This window comes from Mesoplodon densirostris, chromosome 3, assembly GCF_025265405.1.
Source record: "Mesoplodon densirostris isolate mMesDen1 chromosome 3, mMesDen1 primary haplotype, whole genome shotgun sequence".
In the NCBI taxonomy this organism is placed as follows: domain Eukaryota; kingdom Metazoa; phylum Chordata; class Mammalia; order Artiodactyla; family Ziphiidae; genus Mesoplodon; species Mesoplodon densirostris.
Genome location: NC_082663.1, coordinates 119,288,397 through 119,307,527, shown reverse-complemented (window position 1 = coordinate 119,307,527; position 19,131 = coordinate 119,288,397). Strand labels below are relative to the sequence as shown.

The 19,131-nt window shown below is 54.1% G+C and overlaps 1 protein-coding gene across 1 annotated transcript in view; it reads right to left on the bottom strand.

Moving 5' to 3' along the window:
* Window positions 1-19,131, bottom strand: part of PSD2 (pleckstrin and Sec7 domain containing 2) — a 55,628-nt gene that overhangs the window by 19,472 nt on the left and 17,025 nt on the right. Inside the window, exons 3-8 of the mRNA XM_060092002.1 lie at window positions 14,906-15,330; window positions 11,294-11,734; window positions 10,716-10,910; window positions 7,812-7,892; window positions 4,502-4,614; window positions 3,717-3,775 (exon numbers count right to left, since the gene is read on the bottom strand). Coding sequence (XP_059947985.1) covers window positions 3,717-3,775; window positions 4,502-4,614; window positions 7,812-7,892; window positions 10,716-10,910; window positions 11,294-11,734; window positions 14,906-15,279 — 1,263 coding nt within the window. The 5' untranslated portion in view covers window positions 15,280-15,330. The remainder of the gene's footprint in view (window positions 1-3,716; window positions 3,776-4,501; window positions 4,615-7,811; window positions 7,893-10,715; window positions 10,911-11,293; window positions 11,735-14,905; window positions 15,331-19,131) is intronic.

Here is a 19,131-nt window from a genome sequence, read left to right as displayed (position 1 = left end):
GCCTTTTATGCAGTTGGCCACTCCTTTCTCCTTGAAACGCTTTCTTCTCTTGACCTCTGAGACACTGAACATTCCTGGTTTTCCTCCCATCTCCACGGCTGCTTCAAAGCCTCTCCTGCTGCTCTGCTTGACCTTTACATAATGCCATGCCCTGGGACGAGGTCACCAGCCTGCCTCTCTCCCTGAGGCACTCAGCCAATCCCATGGCTTTCACTCCACCAGGATGACAATGACCTCCTCACCCCATCTCTCTCTTGCATCCCAGATTCGTTTATCCCACCAGCTCCTTGGCATCCCCATGTTCATGTCCAGTAGGCATCTCAAGCACAATATGTCACAAATGGGACTTGGGCCCCAGCTCTCCCACTCACCACGCCCTCCACCCACCTACGGAAGTTCCTTCTACATCTCAGGAAACAGCACCCCCATCCAGCCAGATGCTGAAGCCATCCTTACTCCTCTCTTTCCCTGATCAGCCCCATCAGCACGTCCTGTCAGGCTCACCCTCAACTGGCCTCCGTCATCTGTCCCTTCTCTCCATGTTCACTGCCCTGTCTGCCCCGGCCACCATCATCTCCCACCTGGACTCCAACAACAGCCACTATGGACAGTTTTACTGTCCACCAAAAGTTAAACATAGAATTACCATCAGACCCAGCAATCCACTACTTAGGTATACACTCAAAAGAATTGAAAACAGGTGCTCAAACAAAAACTTATGCTAAGTAAAATCAGTCAGACAGAGAAAGACAAATGTTATATAATATCACTTATACGTGGAATCTAAACAATACAACAAATCAGTGAATAAAACAAAAAAGAAGCAGACTCACAGATATAGAGAACAAACCAGTGGTTACCAGGAAGGGTGAGGGGCAATATAGGGTAGGAAGAAAAAGGGTTATTATGAGATTATATGAAATCATGTGTGTGAAACTTTTGAAAATTGTAAAGTACTATAGAACTTAAAGAATTTTTCATTCAATTAAAAAATTAAAATAAATTTAAAAATTTAAAAAAACCTGTACATGTATGTTCATAGCACTGTTCACAATAGCCAAAAGGTGGAAACCAGCCCCACTGGTCCTTCTGCCTGGAAGGCTTTGTCCCTGGTCTTTCCATGGCTGGCTCCTGCTCATCCTCCACATCTCTACCCCAACCGTGCCTCCTCTGAGACACCTTCCCTGACCCCCAGTCCAGCCCCATCACACCCTCCTGTTTATTCCCTTCACAGACCTATCACTGCTTTAATCACTTGTTTACTTCTTTATCTTCTATCTCCTCTAACTAGAAGGTAGGCACCCTGAGGCAGGGGTTCTCTTTCTTTCTTTTTATGGAACACAGAAGGTGCTGAGCCCCTAGAGTCCAAATGCCCCTCCTACAGAAAGTCCTCCAGATTCCTCCACCAGGCTGTGCCCATCTGAAGAGGGTGCACCTACTCCGTCTGCCAGCCCCTGTACTGCCTCCTGCTTTGACCAGAGCTATTTCTGGGGGCCCTAGCGGGCCCCACATTCCTGAGATCCCCACCTTCCACCAGACACTCAGTCTCTGTCAAAGAACAGAAGAATGAGAGCAGGAAGGGAGGGGGAAAAGAACAAAGCAGGTGATGCCACTTCCGCTGGGGTCCTTTGGAAAAGCTCACAGTAACTGCAACAACCTGGCCCTGGGCTAAGCACTTTACAAGTGCTATCTCCTTCAGTCTTACAGGGACTTTCTGATGGGGAAACTGAGGTTTAGGGAAGTAAATAACTCGCTCCAGGTCACAAGCTATTGTGTGGAGAAATACAGAGGACTCCAACCCAGAACGCTTGCTTTTGATGTTTTGCAATACTGCCTCAAGAGAGAGGCGGGACCCTCAATGTCTGTTGGCTGCAAGTATGAACAATCCTGCCCCACCCGCTTTTGATCTATGAAGGTGGTGATGTTTCTCTTCAGCTGTGGGCATTAAGGTGGTGCCATGGGCAGCTAAGTCCCACCAAGCTCGAGAGTATTCTCGACCCGGGGTTCACTGACTGCTGCCCTTGTTAGCAGCTCTCAACCAGAGGGAGAGGCATCCAGGGCTGGTACAGGAGTGACTGGGTCCTGAGATGGCCCTTGGCCCCGCCAAGGGTGGAGATGGGGAGAGGAGGGGTGTGCTTAAAGCTCCTTTTAAGGTAAGCCAGCAACACCTGCTCTCTGTAAACAAACAGTAAGCAGTCTTGGGGGAACATCAGCCCATTAATGGGCATTTGTTCTGATGATATTCCCATGGAATACACACGTCTTCTCTCCTGTTCCACACCCAGGCTGACAGCCCAGGCGGACATAACCAAAGTTGTCACACAACTACTCTTCGTGCCAAGGTCAGCGAGGCTCTCACCCTCCCCAGGCCAGGTACCCCAGTGTGCCCATGCTTGCTCAGGCTGCCATCAGGCGGGGCACTTCACCTTCTTGATCTTCCAGGGATCTACAGGCTGGGGCTTTGGACTCTCCATTATTTAAATTTTAATATTAATAATACATATGATTATTATCACTGTGCAATAATATTATAATATTATTGTAATATATTGCTATAATGTATTAAATAATACATTATAATATTATTATAATATTATTATAATATATTGTTATGATATATTATAATATATTGTTATAATGTATAATATCATAATAATATTAAATAATAAATCCTTACTAAGTGCCAGACCCTAACACTTGGTGATACCTCTCTCAGGTCTCCCCAGGACGCTATGGGGGAAATCATTATTTCCACCTCACAGATGTAGAACCTGAGACGCAGAGAGGGCTAGCGTCTTGCCCAGGGTCACAGAGGTACCACCTGGAGGCAAGAGTAGGCTCTGAAGTTGGACCTATCCCAGGTCTTTCTTCCACCCTACATGTCCTGGACTTTCCTGGTTAACTTTGGAACCAGATGTGCTGGCCTGTTGTCCCCATGAGTCACTGAAATATCCCCAACCCAACAGAGGGGCTCTGACCACCCCGGGGTGAGCAATGACGGGGTAATGATCAGTGGGCCAGATGGGGTGATGGGGGACACAGAAGGGGAACATGGAGATGGGGTCTAGGCTCACAGGGCATGCAGACCACCAGCTACACTTACCACCTGAGAGAGGGCAAGAGAGCCCAAAGGGGGGGTCCCCGGAGCAGACAGAGGAAAGAAGAAGGAATTATTGAGCCACAAGAAGCACTGAGATGCCCAGATCCCAGACCAGACACAGGCTCACAGCCCGGGGCACCCACCTGTCACTTCTCTGTTTGCCTAGTCGGGGCAGGGAGGTGAGGGGTGCATGACGAGAATGCCTCTTGAGGGCAATCTACCAGCTGACCGGAAGGGGCTGCCTGGGGTGTGGCACTTAAACAGGACTGCACTCAGGCTTACAGCACAAGGGGTAGGAAGAACATGTGATTGTTTAGCAATGTCTGGTATGGACACGGCTAGGGGCACACGTCTTATTTAGCACATCCTAAATTCCCATGTGCCTCAGCTGTTCTTACTGTCCTGCTTGGAGGCAGGGACCCAGGCAGATCTCAAGTGGATAAAACTAGGGCAGAGCCAAGTCTAGAAGCCAAGCTGCCCAACTCCCAGGTCTGCCAAAGAAACACGGCCAGCGAGCAGGAGGTCTCGGGAAGGGGGCTGGAGAAAGAACCGGCCCTTGGACAACTCGGGATGAATCAGTGAGAGGACACACCCGCTCCCTGCCTCCCCAACTCACATGTCCATGCAGGTCCGTGTTGAGAAGCATCAGGGCACAGGTGAGCGTGTGGATCCCATCTAAATCAGAGACGGTGGCACCCTCAGCGTGAGCACCCAGCTCTTTCCCAACCCCAGGCTCCCACCTGCCTCCTGTCAGAGCCAGCCTGGAGGCCTTGGAGACAAGTAGAGGCCAGCCACCTGCCAACCACACATCAGGGCCCAGGGCCTGCGTGATGCTCCGTGTCCCCCCCCATTACAGCATCGGAATCACTTGCTCACCCCAGGTCAGAACCAACTCCTCCCTCAGAGGTGACCAGACCACCCTGGGCCTGTTCTAGCCCAGATTCCTGCCCGCTGTGGCCAAACTCACCTTGAATCTCAGACCCAGGAATGGCTCTGGGTCCTGGGCTATATCCCTTCCATGGTCCATGTCTCCTCTAATAACCAGTCTAGTCCCCCAGGTCCTGGGACTCAGGTCCATCCACAGGACAAGTCCTGCACTTAAGAGGACCCCAACCCAGACTTCCACACTAGGACTCCCACCACACCAACAATCAGCATTGCGACAGGGCACCACAGAGAAGGAGGACCCAAAGGACTGACTCCAGGACGGAGGACTTTCAGGCACAGGGAATGACAATGGGCGGGGCAGTTGGGAGGTTCCGTTTCCAGCAGACAGTCCCCATGCCACCTGCCATCGTTCATTCACTGATGTTTCTTGAGCAGGACAGAAGTGGCAGGTGGACCAGAGGTAGGAAGAAGCCAGGGCCCGGCTGGGGGGCAGGGGAGTGGGGCGAGGCGTACCTTCCGAAGTGCTGTCGTCAGGGTTGCACTGGCAGTACCGGCGGGAGAAGTGCGTAAGGACCCGCTCACGCTCCTGTGTCTCCCCCATCAGCGGAAAGGCCTTCAGGAAGGTTCTGGAGGGTAATGCAAGGATGCTGAGGGCCTCCAAGAGCCCCTGAGTCAGTCTGAATCCTCACTCGGGGTAGGACCCACACACACACACACCACCCAAACCTGCCCAAGGGGGCTGAGGCCCCAGAGTCCCAGCATCTGGGCCCGGGGAGGCACCCTGACCCGCATAATGGCCTCTGGAGTGTGGAGTTTCAGCCCTCATCATCCTCCAGGGCCCTTCTGGAAGGATGCAGGGGACAGACTGTGAAGAGCAAAGGCAGACGAACACCTCAGTGCCAGCATCCACTCCACTCCTCGCTCCCTCCTCCATGGTTGGGCCATCCACACCGCTCCTCAGACCGCTCTCCCTCAGCCATTCCCACTCCTCACTTGAGGCACTACCAGCTGAGCCCCAGGCCCAACCTTGGCCTCCCTCACTCCCCCCACCCCAAGTCTGAGCCTCCTCTGCTGGGCAGCTCTGAGTCCCTCTCAAGGCCAAATTCAAAGGTCACCAGCTCTCAGGGGCCCCTGGCAGAGTATGCCAAAACCAGAGAGGCTGGGAGATGGGGCTGGGGTCCCTCACCTGGGGCATAGGCACACCCTTTCTTGGGAAGGGAAACAGCAAGCTGAGACAGTGTGGGCCTCTATTCATCCTGGGTTCATGAGACTAGTTTGTCCCTGATTTTGCCACGGTTCACTTGGCTTCTGTAATGCCCACTTTGCTTTATCCTCTCGCAAGCTACTTCTAAGGCACCCTGGGACCTGTGAGCCCCATTCTGGCCAGTCTTTACCCTTGCAGGCTTCCCAAGGCAACCAAAACTGCAGACCACTCTCTAATTCAATCCCAATCAATCAACTGCTGTATAAAAACGCTCCATCTGCCATCTAGGCTTCCTCCTTTCCCTGTCTCTCCTGTTCCCCGTTCTCTTCCCTGCATCTGGCCCCTCCTTCTTCTCCTCATACTCCACTAGGACTTTCTAAAACCCATCCCACATCCCAACCGTAGCCTATCCTACCTGGGAGTCATCCATCCCAGCTCCGGCTCCCCAGCCCAAACACCCCTTCCTCAGGGGTCTTCACCAAGCTCCAGTTAAACTCAGGCTGCCCCCGGGATCAGCCTCATTAGTGCCCACCGTCTACCCTGCATCTTGGAACCACGGGCCTGTCTGCTGTATCCTCTGCGCTTCTCACACCAATAATTCCTCTGCCCCACAGCCCAACTTCAGGCCTCGTCCTCTCCCACCTGACCCTCTTCAGAAGCCTCTGGATCAAAGGCCGCCAGCACACTGCTGCCAGTACCGCCTCCCAAAATACTGCTTCACACCCAGCACCTTCTGGGGCTCCCCAGGGCCTGCAGAGTCGAGCCTCAATCTATTGGGCTGGATATACAAGGTCCTCCCACCCAGCACTCATGCCTCTGATTGCGAGCCCAACCCACCAAACACCTTCCCCACCCAATCATCCAGTGTGAAAATTCAGGCTCAGCTCAGGATAGAGGAGCCTGCAGCCGACCAACACTTCCACTGAGAACAATGAGAACAGCCAGACAAAATACATCTCTCTTAAGCTATCAGAAAACTGCTGACGCAACAAACACCAATAGGACCAAGATTCTGGAGAGGAGAGAACTGGGGAGAGGTGGGCTGATCTGCAGCTGCTTTCTCCCCGGGGACACTGCCAATCACGGGCACAGGCAAGAGGCAGAACAATTAGTGGCTTCACGGAGCTGGAGAGACAAACTGGGAGACTTGAGGGGCTGTAAACATGTGGCCAGTTCTCCCTGTGAGATATCTACCAAAACCTAAAGATGTAATGGGTAGGAAAGCCTCTCTGAGAAGTAGAGGGATTTGGTTTTTTGACAGTCTCGCCACAACGAGGAGACAAAATTAGGATTTAGGATCAACCAAAGGGAGAGGCCCCAGTGAACACACCATGCTCTCTGCGGCCTTCACCCTGTGATCGGGGTGAATCCTGAGACTTACCAAACTTCAGGGCTGCCTCTCCTCAGCTCAGCCCTGGATGGATTAGGACTGCGCCTCCCTGCCCTCCTCTAACTGCCTAGCAAGGGACAAGGTAAACCCTCTCTGGAGGAACACATAATGATCTAGAGCCACTGTAATTCTATAGAAAACGTACAGCATCTAATAAAAAAATTACTAAGCACACAGAGAAGTAGGATATAAGATGGAAAGCCAAGAGAGAAACAATAGAAACAGATACAGATGATGCAGATATCGGGGTAAAAGCAGACAAGGACTTTCAAATAACTGCGACTAATATGTTCAAAGAAAGAGAGGGAAAGATGGGGAAAGTAAGTAGAAAATAAATCAAAAGATGAAGAATTCCCCTCAGAGAATTAAAACCTACCCCAAAAAATGTGTAATAAGATGAAATTTCCAGAACTGAAAAATAAAACAATAGAAAGTGAAAACTCAGTAAATGGGGTTAACAGCATATGAGACACATAGAAAGGGTAAGTGAACTGGAAGCAGGTCAATAGAAAATATCCCAACTGAAACAGAGAAAAAAAAGGGAAAATACAGTTTTTAAAAGTGTGAGAGGCATGTAGGAGGTGAACAGACCTAACATACATGGGACCAACCACCCCTCAGCTCAGAGACCGCCACCCCTCCCCAAGAGGGCTCTGGCCTAGGGTCTCCCTGCTGGCCCTGCCGCCGGGTCCACTGGACACTGGGCTGCATCTTCCCATTCCCTGCCCTCCGCTCCCTGGGGCCTGCACCTGCCCCTCCTGAGGGCCGCTCCCCGGGTCCAAACACCAACAGGACCTGAGGGCAAATTCCATTTTGGCTATCTCCTCCCTCAGTGACTGTGGGGAACTGGCCCCCAGTTTCTCCACAAGTAAATGGGATGATACCGCCTACCTTACAGGGGTGTTGCTAAGATGCAGTCAGCAGGGTGTGTAAAGGGTACATCTTGCAGACAGGAAGTGCTCAGTACAGGCAAGCCTTTTGGCCCTTTCCCCTCCTGAAGAGTCACGACTGCATTCCCACCTTCATATTTTCAGCGCCCACCGCAGAGCCAGCACTCACTGAGTCTCTGCATTGCTGCTGCTCTCATGACCCCTTCCCCTCAGCCTCCCCAGAGGGGTCAAGAGGCTTGTACAAGGTCTTGCACAGCAAGTTTACAGTAGAGCTGGCAGGAGAATCCAGATGTGTGGCTGTATCGCCTGTGGGCACTATCCCATCCCAGCCCCACTGACCTGAGTGCTCGGTCCAGAGTCAAGCCCGAGAAGTCAAAGAAGCTGAGGTACTCCCCGGCCACCAGCCTGCTGAACTCGTTGCTGCCAGGAGAGCAGGGGTTATCCATTAGAAGCAGGGCACAGCAAACAGCGGGGGTTTGTGGCAGTGGGCCCCTGGGGACCCTGACCCACCCACCCAGACCTGCCGGTTCCTCTGCTATCTCCCTTGCTGGCCAGTTGGGCTCTGACAGTTCAACCTTGGGCCAGGAGGTGGGGGAGTCAGGAAGGCTTCCTAGAGGAGGTGATGTCTCATCCAATACCTTCAGGAAAGGAAGAGCCACCCACGTGAAGGGAGTAGGAGGTGAGATGATGCAAAGTGTCCGCAGTAGAGGAAACTGTCCCGGAAGCTACCAGCAGGGCCATGTGGCCGGGGCTGGAGAGCAGGAATGGGGGTGGCAAGAGGTGAGGCAGGGAACCGGGCCTGAGGGCCGAGGCAAGGACTGGGACTTGATCTGGAAGAGTTTGAAGCAGGGAAGGGGTGAATGAGATGGTCAGATCTGTATTTGGAACACTGCCTGTGGAGTGGAGGCCCACGGGGGCGGTAGGAGCTGTCCACGAGAGAGATGGAAGGGGTGGGGAGGAGGGATGTTTGGGTGGCAGGATCCACAGGACGTGGAGAGGGATGGAGTGTGTGTGGGGCACGACAGAGAGGATGGCCCCTGGGGTGATGCCCAGAGCCCAGGACAACAAGTAGAGATAGAAGCACCCATGTGAGAGTCATCAGCCCTTAATGGTGACTAACAACTCAGTAGGAAGGGGGGACAAGCCCATGTGAGAGGAGGGGGTACAGACAGGCCAGCAGATCCAGGTCAGAGATCTGAGAAGAACCCCTGTCAGGGTGAGCTGAGGGAAGAGATAGCCAGAGAAGGAGACAGACAAACAGCAGCCAGAGAGGTAGGGGTATGCTGTCCTGGAGGCCAAGGAAGAGAGTGTTTCAAGACTGGAGTGATGAATTCTTGCCAAAAAACAGAGCATATTTCCACCTGAATCCAATCAAGCCCCGAGCTCTCCCTCCTGTTTACAGAAACGTGTGAAGTAACACCATGAGGACACCAAATCCAAAACGTGGGAAGTTCTTCCGGACAAATGACTCCGTTTCTTCAACAAATACATGGCATTACAAAAAGGAGGGGGACTGGCAACTGCTGTTGGCTACAAGAGGCCTAAGAGACATATTGGCCAAATGTAATGCATGTACCTTATTTGCGTACTGATTTGAACAAACATTTTTGAGACACCAGAGAAAATTAAGCATAGACCGAATGTTAGAGATACTAAGGAATTTTTGTTAACTTTGTCAGAAATTATAATGGAATTATGACTGTCTAAAAAAAATCCTAGTCAGTTAGAGACACATACTAAATATTTATGGATCATATGATAGAGAGTCTGAAATATGCTTTAAAATATTCTAGCAAATGTGAGGGGAAGAAGCTGTGGGGGGAATAGATCAAACAAGAATAGAAAAATATTGATAACTTTGAAGCTGAGTAACGGGTACATGGAAGTTTAAGATGTTACTTTCTCTGCCTTTGTGTACGCTTGAAATTTTCATAATAAAAAGTTTAATTAAAGAAAAAGAAAGGAGTGACCGGTGTGTCAAGGTTGTTGAAGGGGAGAAAGTTGAGGCCCAGTAGCAGACACCGGATTCAAAGACACCAGGCCGCCACTGACTCTAGTAAGAGGGGCTTGTGAAGGACCCCTCCAGGGGAAGAAGCCAACCTGGAGGCACTGAATGTGCAGAAGGGGAGGGGACAGAGGCCATCCAGAGCAGAAAATAGAATTTTGGCTGTGAAGAGGCCGGGGGAGGAAGTATGATTTGAGGAAGGATTTTTGTTTCAGATGGGAAAGAGTTAAGCACAGTTAAATGCTGATGGGAAAACTCATGTAGAGGGAGTGGTTGAAAAGACAGGGGAGGGTGGGGATCAACGGTAATGAAGGAGGATGTCATTAGGTTCGGGGACTATAGCCCAGTGGGAGAGGTGAGGGTGTGGGTGATGCGATTTTTGGGGAGGCCCAGGGCAGGAGTGCCCTGGAGGCAACGGAGGGTGGAGGAGTCGGGAGGGAGGGAGAAGTGGGGGATCCTCAGGACTTCCCTGTGGCCTAAGCCCCAGTCAGCTCTGACTTGGAGTCTAGAGTCTGGGCTGCCTCTCTTAGCCTGGGAGCAGCTCTCTCCAGAGGCCCGGCCTGCTTCTGTGCATCTTGAAGGCTTATGTGGGTGTTGGGGGTCCTCTGGATGGCCAGGCAAGAAGGACAAGGCAGGTGGACATGCTGCTGGCCGGACCTGCTCAGGACACGCCAGCTGACTTCACAGCTGACTGTTGCCTACCCCTCAGGACTTCAACCTGGCTAGTTCCCTTCTCCAGAGTCCAAAGACCGGGGCTTGTGCTTTGGCGGCTCCCGCCCCTTCAGCTGGTCCCAACAGACACACAGTGAATGGGGCTTAATGAGGGCCAGGATCCCCTTCCCCAGCTCCTGGGTCCCCCGAGGTCCCAGCCAGGCCCAGGTTCCCCTCCCTCCTTGGCCCCATTAGGTGGCCCACCAGCCCCTGCCCGACTGCTCTGTCCTCACTACCGTCCACCACAGCCCCATAACCACATGCCACATGCCACTCCCCCAGCCCCGAGGGGCCGCCCCGCCACACCTCTCCTCCCTCAGAGCCGGGGGCGCCCTCGCCCAGGCAGCCCAGAAAGGAAACAGATTTAGGGCAAAGCCCAGAATGAGGTCAGTGGCAGGAGGAGAAGTTCTTGGGGACTGGTGGGAGTCCCCAGAACCAGGCCCCCCTGACAGCAGCCACCCACACCCCGCCTTGGGCTGAGGAAGACACTGGGTTTGCCTGGGGTGGGGGTGCAGAGACGAGCTCACTTCTTGCCCAGCTGCCGGGCAACATCGCAACGCTGGAAGCCCTCCAGGTGGTAGAGGCGGCGTGCCAGCCGGCGGGCAGCTTCACTCACGCCCTGGCCCCCGTTGGCCAGTGGGTCTGCGCTGCCAGGCTCCAGCCCCTCGGAGCTGCTCAGCTCTGAGTCTGAGTCCGACAGGCCGTCCTTCAGGCTGGGGTCGCTGCAGAGGGAAGGTGGGGTAGGGGAGGACGGGGTCAGAAGCCGTGGTTGGGGGCTGGAAGGTCTCCCCAGGCCTCTGAAAATCCAGGGGTCAGACCAGGGAAAGCAGCTCCACTGCATCGGGACAGAATCAAGTCAGACTTTTAGAAAAGCCCTCAAAGGACATCATTAGATGATCAGCTCCCTGACCCCACCTTGGCTAGAAAGGCCTGGAAGGGCAGAATGGAACCTCAGGCTGGGGGTGCAGAGGGTGGGCACGATGACCTTGCAGAGGGCTGTTCACTCCAGACCCCCGGATGTCCTAACTTGCTTTGCCTCCTCTGGGTCTCAGTTTCCCCATCTGCTCAATGGTTCTCTCGGCTCCCAGCCTGGGCCCTGCCTCACCTGGCTGAGTTCAGCAACTTGTCCATGTCTTCCTCCTCATCTTCCTCGTCCCCGCCTGGGCCCGGGGGTCCATCTTCATGGAAGCCATTGGGCACAGCCGTGAGAGACAGGTGGCTCAGGACGTTCTCAGAGCGGCTGCCGGAGATGGAGCGCCGCAGGGGGCTGCCCAACTCCCCATCACCGCCAGCTGCTCCCATGTCCCCCTCGGACCCCATGTCCCCAGTGCCCAAGCCAGCCCCTGGCTCAGGGCTATCCCGGGCCCGCTGCTGGATGAGGGGTGTGAGGGGGGTCTCGAAGCTGACGCAGCTGTCGCTCTCATCCGTGAGGCTCAGCACATCGAGGGAGTCCAGGCTGCTATACTGTGTGCTCCGTAGCAGCTCCGACTCCACAATCTTCTCAAATGTGGCGCTGAAGCCGTCCCGCACATCTGGTTCTCCTGGCCTGTGGGATGCGAGGACCAGTCACCATCCTGCCAGGTGTCCCCCTTACAGGTGCTAGGATGGCACCAATCCATGTCTGGGAGCTCCCTGGGGGCAGGGAGTGGGCATGGATCATGTCCTGTTTGTTCTGCCAAGCCTTGCTGAGCACTAGGTGCCAGATGCTGGACTGGGTACTGGGGCACAGCAGTGAAAGGACAGGTGTGGTCCTGCCCCCCTGCCCACTGTGCCTGGCCCACAGTGGGCATCACTGAGCTAAATGAATGAATGTGAGACTCTCCCTCAGCCTAGCCTGGGAAGGGGGTGGGGGGTTGCTTCCTCCAGGCTCCCCATCACAGCTAGTGTCACACAGGGTCATAATTTTGCTGTCCCCACAACCTGGGTGGTCCTTAGCCTGGCTGCCACATTCTAGCTCTCAGGCCTTGCCTTTAATGTCACCTCTTCAGAGAGACTGCAGGAGGCAGGCCCACACCACTGGCCCCTCAGTAGTGTCCATCCTCAGGGTACCTCTTCATTTCCTCCCAGCCCCTCTCAGCATGTAGTATTCTGTTTGTTCCCCCATTTACACCTGTTTCCCCCCACCCACACACAAGGCCAGGGAGCACCCAGCACACAGTAGGTCCTCTAAACCCTGCTGAGTGGTGCACCGGGTGAATGGACAGATGCCTATCAGCCCCACAGCCCAGTATACTGCCTAAGCCCGTGCAGAGCCCTGTGCTGCCCCCAAAAATGGCCTTTGCACCAGCGGTTCCCTCTGCCCAGAGTGCTCTTTCCTCAAGCTGAAGTCTTCCTTTCGCATCCCTTTCTCACCATGACTGCCCTCTTTATAACTAGGACCTGCCCCCAAACACCCCAGCCCCTTTTTCTTGCTTTATTTTTTCCAAGGCACTTGTCCCCTTCCAACATACTATGTAATTATCTATTATTTTTATGAAATATTATCTGTCTCCTCACTAGACCATAAGCTCCATGAAAGTAGGAATTTTTGTATATTCTGTTCACTGATGTAGCCCCAGCACCTAAAATCGAGCATCACACATAGATGAACCAAGGCCTCTTATCCACTGGGGAGATGCACAAGTAAGCAGGGAAAACAGGCAAGGAAGAGGACTAAAAGAGATAAAAATAGAGACAAAGAGAAGGAAGAAGAGAGATAAGAGAGAGATAAGAAAGAGACAGAGAAAAGAGATACAGAGAGCATGAAAAACAAAGACAGAGAATAAGAGAGACAGAAAGTCTCTGCCAGAGGTATCTCTGACAGAGGTAAAGAGACACAGAGACAGAGAGAGAGAGAGAGAGAGAGAAACATAGAAACAGCAAAAGCAAGAGACAGAAAAAGAAAGAAGCAGGCTGAGCCCAGCCCATTTCAGATAAATCAAGGCCCACCATTTGCAAAGAAACACCCCTGGTAACCTTGAGGATCTGGCTATGCCCTGCTTAGCCCCTAGTCCCTGGGGCTTAGCAGAGACTGAGCCATATTTGGAGGACTGGGAAGTGCCCCACCCCCTCAAACCCCTCCTTGGACCCCCAGTGCCTAAGTTTGATCCCTGAGTGCTTCCTGGATAAATACTGACCTGAGAGAGAAAAGCTGAAGCCACAGCCATCGGCCACCCCCGTCCCACCAGGAGTTGAGACGGCAGCCTCATATGGAGAAGGAAGTGGAGAAAGGGCAGAAACCGAAAAGGCGAAAAGGCGGTAGGATGCCCAGCAGGGGGCTGGGATGGAAGTTGCCTTTACTGACCTCCAGGAGGAGGGGAGGGAAGAGAAGGGCCACTGCCCTGGCTGCCAGAGCAGACACCCAAAATCTGCCCAGCGGCTCTCTCTGCCAGGCCCATGCTGGGTCCTGGAACAACAAGGCAGGGTCCTGCCCTTGGGGGCTCTCATCTCGTGTCAGAGCCAAGAATGGTCCCCATATCTACCACCCTCTCATGTACCTGAGCAAACCTGAGGGGTAGTTTTGACAGGGGCTTGAAGATCATCAGCTTAATCTCCAAACTTCCATCTGCCTCCACCTTCATCCATCCTCCAAAATTATACCAACCTAAATACAAACAGTGTGCTCCAAGAAGCCCCAGCCTCCTGCCCGCCCCCATAGGCCCCGCCCCCCATAGGCCCTGCCCGGATGGAACAGGGCACACCTCTCTTGGCACACCCGGCACACACTGGCGTCTGACCCCACATACTCACATTCCTGCCCTTGGAGACCTAGGCACCCTCAGTCCCACACATCCACGTGCAGACCCAAACGTGCAACTCAAATGCACAGGCCAGGCACACTGACATGCTCACACATCCCCGTGCACACTCCAATACACACACACATGCCCCACAAACACATGCTCGCACACCTCCTACACGCTTGTCTGCCCGGGCCAGTGCCTGCAGCGGTACACTATATGCTTTCTTTTCTCAGCCCACACTGGGGGTTTCTAGACATTCCCCTGCCCCATCCTCGCCTCCTTGTCCAACTGGCACCTCTAAGACGCTGGGCCTCTCCACCTCCAGCTGAGGATAATAGAAATGGGGCTGTAACTCCAGGAAGTAGGACTTACTCCAATAAGTAGGAGTTCCTGGTCGAACTCCCAGATGGCACTCAGGGAGGAGTAGCTGACAAAGATTAATCCACATAAGCCTACTCTCTTGAGGTCAGTTGCAGAATTGGGACATTCTCATCTCCAGGAAGCAGAGGGATAGGCCAGATGACCTCCCACATCAAGGCATTTTGGAACTCTGATGTCCAGCCTGGGATGGAGGGAGTGTGGCCCTCCAACCCCACATAGAAACAGCCCACGGTGGAAGGGGAGGTGGGGGAGGGATGGACTGGGAGTTTGGGATTAGCAGATGCAAACTATTATATAGAGAATGGGTAAACAACAAGGTCCTATTGTATAGCACAGGGAACTATATTCAATATCCTGTAATAAACCACAATGGAAGAGAAAATTTTTTTTAAAAAGAAACAGCCCATGGTGAATAGGGGGGCTGGGGGTGGGGCACAACAGGCCTGCTGGCCTTTGAAATCTCTCTTATGGCCTTATCCTCCCAAAACAGAGACATAAAATTCCCATTTCATGTATGAGGAAAAACAAGAACCAGAAAGGCTAAGTGGCTAGGCCCAGGCCACGCAGCACTGGAGCAAATGTGGTGAGCCCCCCATCCCGAGACGCCTACTTACCCCAGTGGAGGATCCTCAGTGTCTGGACAGAGGCTCCTGGAGGCATCGTCCCCCTCCGCCAGCCCACCAGCCCTCCAGGGCCTGGACTCTGTAGAGTCTTCCAGAATGTTTGAGTCTGGCCCCAGGGCTAGGCCATTGGTGAGGGAGAGGCCAAGGCTGAGGCCGTGCAGGGTCATGTCCAGGCCCTTTGTATGCCCCTCAGTGTCCACCAGGGTGCCCCTCATCTCATGCCCTGGGCTGGTGTGGCTACTGTTCAGGTCCTCACTGGATGCCATTCCATTCTGGACCCCAGGCTCCTCCTCAGGCTCCAGGCTGGGGTCGTAGGTGGCACCATCTTCCCCAGGCAGTGCAGAGAGAAGCTTATCCTCATCCATGGCAGTCACTGCTTCTACCCTGTGCTGGCTGCTTTGGGGACCCAACTTGACCTGGCAGCGGATGGAGAGAGAAAGGGGTGGATCAGAAAGAGCAGGTGCTGGGGGTCCAAAGCCCAGCAGAACCAGCAGCAGGCAGCCTGCCTGAGGACAAGAGGATGGCCCAGATGATCTTCTCAGGACCTCTCAGCTGGAGTCTGGGTTCAGGCTGTGGCCTCCGCACTGCCTTGCTCAGGCCAGCACCACTCACCTCTCCCCGGACCCCCAGCCACTGGTGTGCCCCAGTCCTACCTTCCCTGTTAACTCTTATATATCTCTGTTGTGCCCTTCAGAATTCATCAAAACCCTACGAGGAAGATCCAGTTTGGCAGGTACTAGGGAAGGGTCCAGGACTCCTCCAAGGCCACTTCCTCTCCCGCTGGTGAGTGAAGGGAACAAAACCCCAGGCCTACAGCAGCCAGCCACCTTGCCTCTTTCCATGTTCCCTTGCCCTGGCTCCAGGAGCGAGACAAGTGGTGACTGAAAAGATCTGGACTGGGGGCTGCCTTTAGAGGGAGAATTAAGTAGGGAGGCAAGGAAGTCAACAGAAGTGCAGCTTTATGAACAGAGGCCACCCCAGAGAAGCCAAAGGGAGGCCCCGAGGAGGAGCTGTCCAGGGTGCTGAGTGGGGCGAGGCCACCCAGGAGACTGGCCGAGAGCGGGGCTTCCTCCACCGCTGAGCGCCCAAAGCCCTGGCTGCGCGGGGAGGAAGGAGGAGGGGGGGACCTGGGCTTCCCCTCCACACCCGGCCCCGGCCCCAGCGCTCAACCATCCTTGAGGAGGGACTCGTGAGGAGGCTGCCACGGGGCCCTCCAGGGGAGAGCACTGGAAGGGGCGCCCCACTCACTGTGCGGCCTCGTGGGGTCCACGTTGGGACTCCTCACTGCTCCACCCAGGCCATCCCCCCTCCCCTCTGCCCTGCCCGGGGTCTGTTTCTCTTCTGCAAAATGAGGAGACCCATTTTCCCTGCCATCTCCACACACACCCCCTTTTTTAAACGGATCAGAACAAGCTCAATTTCCCAGAAGCTTCCTGTCCAATCTCAGGAGGGCGGGCAATGTGACGGGCTGTGCTCTGGCTCTCCCCTCCGCCCTCTCTGCCCCACCCCACCCCTAGTGGCCTCTGCCACCAAGGACACAGACCAGTCCCTCCAAAAAACTTCCTTCCTCCCCTCTTTGGACCTCAGCTTCCTCCAGGAACCCCACGCTCCTCTGGAGAAAGGGTGCTGCGGGCTCAGGAGAGGGCGGGAGGAGGAGAGGCACGCAGGTACAGCAACAGGGATTTAAGTGAGGCCCATGCTTCCCATACTCACCTAGTCATAAGCATCACCTGAGGAACTTGTTAAACTACAGATAGGCCCTCCCTCAGGCCTCCTGAATCAGAATCTATAGGGAACGGGTATAGTAATCTGTTATTCTTATAATAAGGCAAGTTTGGGAAACACTGGGTTAGACTCCAGGAGAAACTTCCCACTTAGAGATGAGCCTGGAGAGGAAGGTGAGTCTACTTCTCTGGGGGCTTCTGGGCCCTTGTGGGGGAGCTCTGCCACCACAGGACCACTTAAGATTCATGTACCCCTTGGTTTTCAAACATGGAGTGCAAGAGAGCAGGCGGGACCGATGGGGATCTGGGGCCCCAGCCCACCCACCCTGACTGTCACCTCCTAGAGTTTTGAAGACTGTGTGAGCATAAGATTTTACTCTAAAAAACAAAACAAAACTTCCACAGACTAAAAAAAAAAAATCTGAAAAGCTAGGCTCTAGAATATCTGGGCCCTGATCCTAGGACACTGGAGACCCCAAGGGGCTCGGCACTGAGTGAGGGATTCTTTCTGGTCTGCCCTAAATCCCTGCTGCTGCAGTTGCTATTTCAATCTGTTCCCTCGGGTTGTGTACTCAGAGCAAGGAGAACAGGAAGTAATCTCCTCAGCTGAGACTCCTTGGGGGTGAGGGGAGCATTTAGAAAGGAAAGAGGAGGGACAGTGGGGCCTCTGGGCCTGCTGCCTGAGTTCTAGTCCTCTGGCCTGCTTTCTAGCCCACAGGCCTGGGTGAGCACTGGATCTGTGGCACAGGGTTTCAATCTAATTCCACTAGGATTCTTCAAGCTCCCACACCCACACATGGATGCTTAGCCCCCCTTTGGCCAGGGCTCTGCCTGAGCTCCCAGTGAGGCCTGAGATTTGAGAGCATAAGCGGCTTCACCTGGTGCTCAGTCTACACCAGCCCCAAAGCCAGGGTTATGGACAAATCAAGGACCTCTTGGGAGGCCCCTACATTACCTCCAACTTCCAGCAGCTGCCTCAGGCTGGCTCTAGCCCTACCTGCCCTGCCATGTCCTCCTGCAGCTGAGAGCAAGATGGAGGTTCTGCCAACACCGGGCACGGGGCCGGGTCCTCAGCTTCTGGGGGTGGACAGACAAGGGGCACATTGAGCTCCACTCTGGGAAGGGGCCCAGAGTCCCTGCCTGGGCTAAAGGCCAGCTGAGCCCAGAAAGAGCTGAGCCAGGACCCCCCTCTCTCGCTGGGCCCAAGGGAGGGGTGCCCTTCAGGGCAGAGGCGTGAAACAATGCCCCAAGTCCTCACTCTGAATCACCATGTGACCTGGGGCTCATCATTGTCCCCTCTGGCCTTTGTGAACCCATCTGCAGAATGGGGGCATCACCTCTGCTCTCCTTCCCCAGGGCTGGTAGCAGAACTTAAGGTCATGAATGATGAGAGGGCTGAGATCCAAGGAAAAACAAACTCACTACAGAGGTCAAGGAGAAAGGCAGCTATGGCCCACTCTCTCCACTACCACATTTGACATACGGGGAGACGGAGGCACAGAACCAGGAAAGGCTTTGCCCCAGGTCACACAGTGAGTAGCTACCTCTAGACTCAGGAGTAGCCTCCCTCTGCACCTGCATGGGCTGGATGTACAGGATGAGGTCCAGTTTCCCAGACCCTCCCTCAAGATCACGGCTCAAATCCTCAACCAGAAGAGTCTACACAAAGCAGTGACCCTGCCCACTTCCAGCCCTGCTGGCAAGAGCAGGGGAGGGGGTACAGCTGGGCCACAGGGCCCACTCCTGAGAAGGAGACGCCTACAAATGACAGCCCAGCAGTGGCTAGATCCTCTGCATCCTCCCTCAGCCAGAACCAGGCCCCTCTCTCAGCAGGGGCTCCTGTGATTGCCCTTGGGATAACCTTGGGCATAGCAGCCTCTTTTTCAGCACCAACCAAAATGGGGTCCATGACGGTAATGGAACCCTGGCTGGGCCAGGGCTGAATGCCAAGCCAGCCACTTTCTGGGTCTCAGCTGCTCCTGCAACAACCCTATCCCCCTCCCCACTCTCCCATGGCAGCTGGAGTGAGTTGTGAAAACACAAATTATATCATACCCCTCCCTCACTGGCAACCCTCCATCAGCTCCCATCGCCAATCTGGCCTCCTCAGCATGGCCTAAAAAGGCTCTGCCTGAGCTGGTTCACTGCCCTCAGCCCATCCCCCACCCCAGCAGCCACACTGGCCTTCTTTCTGCTCCCTGAGCTCATTCCCACCTCAGGGCCTTTGCACCAGCTGTACCCTTGGCCTAGAATGCTCTTTCCCTAGATCTTTTTTTTTTTTTTATGGTTCCAGCCTGAACCAGTTTTTACTATGATGGTTTTATTTTATTCATTTTATATTTTTAAATTTTATTTATTTTTTATTTTTTGGGGGGGCTGCATTGGGTCTTTGTTGCTGTGCACAGGCTTTCTCTGGTTGCGGCAAGCGGGGTCTACTCTTCGTTGTGGTGTGCGGGCTTCTCATTGCAGTGGCTTCTCGTTGTGGAGCACGGG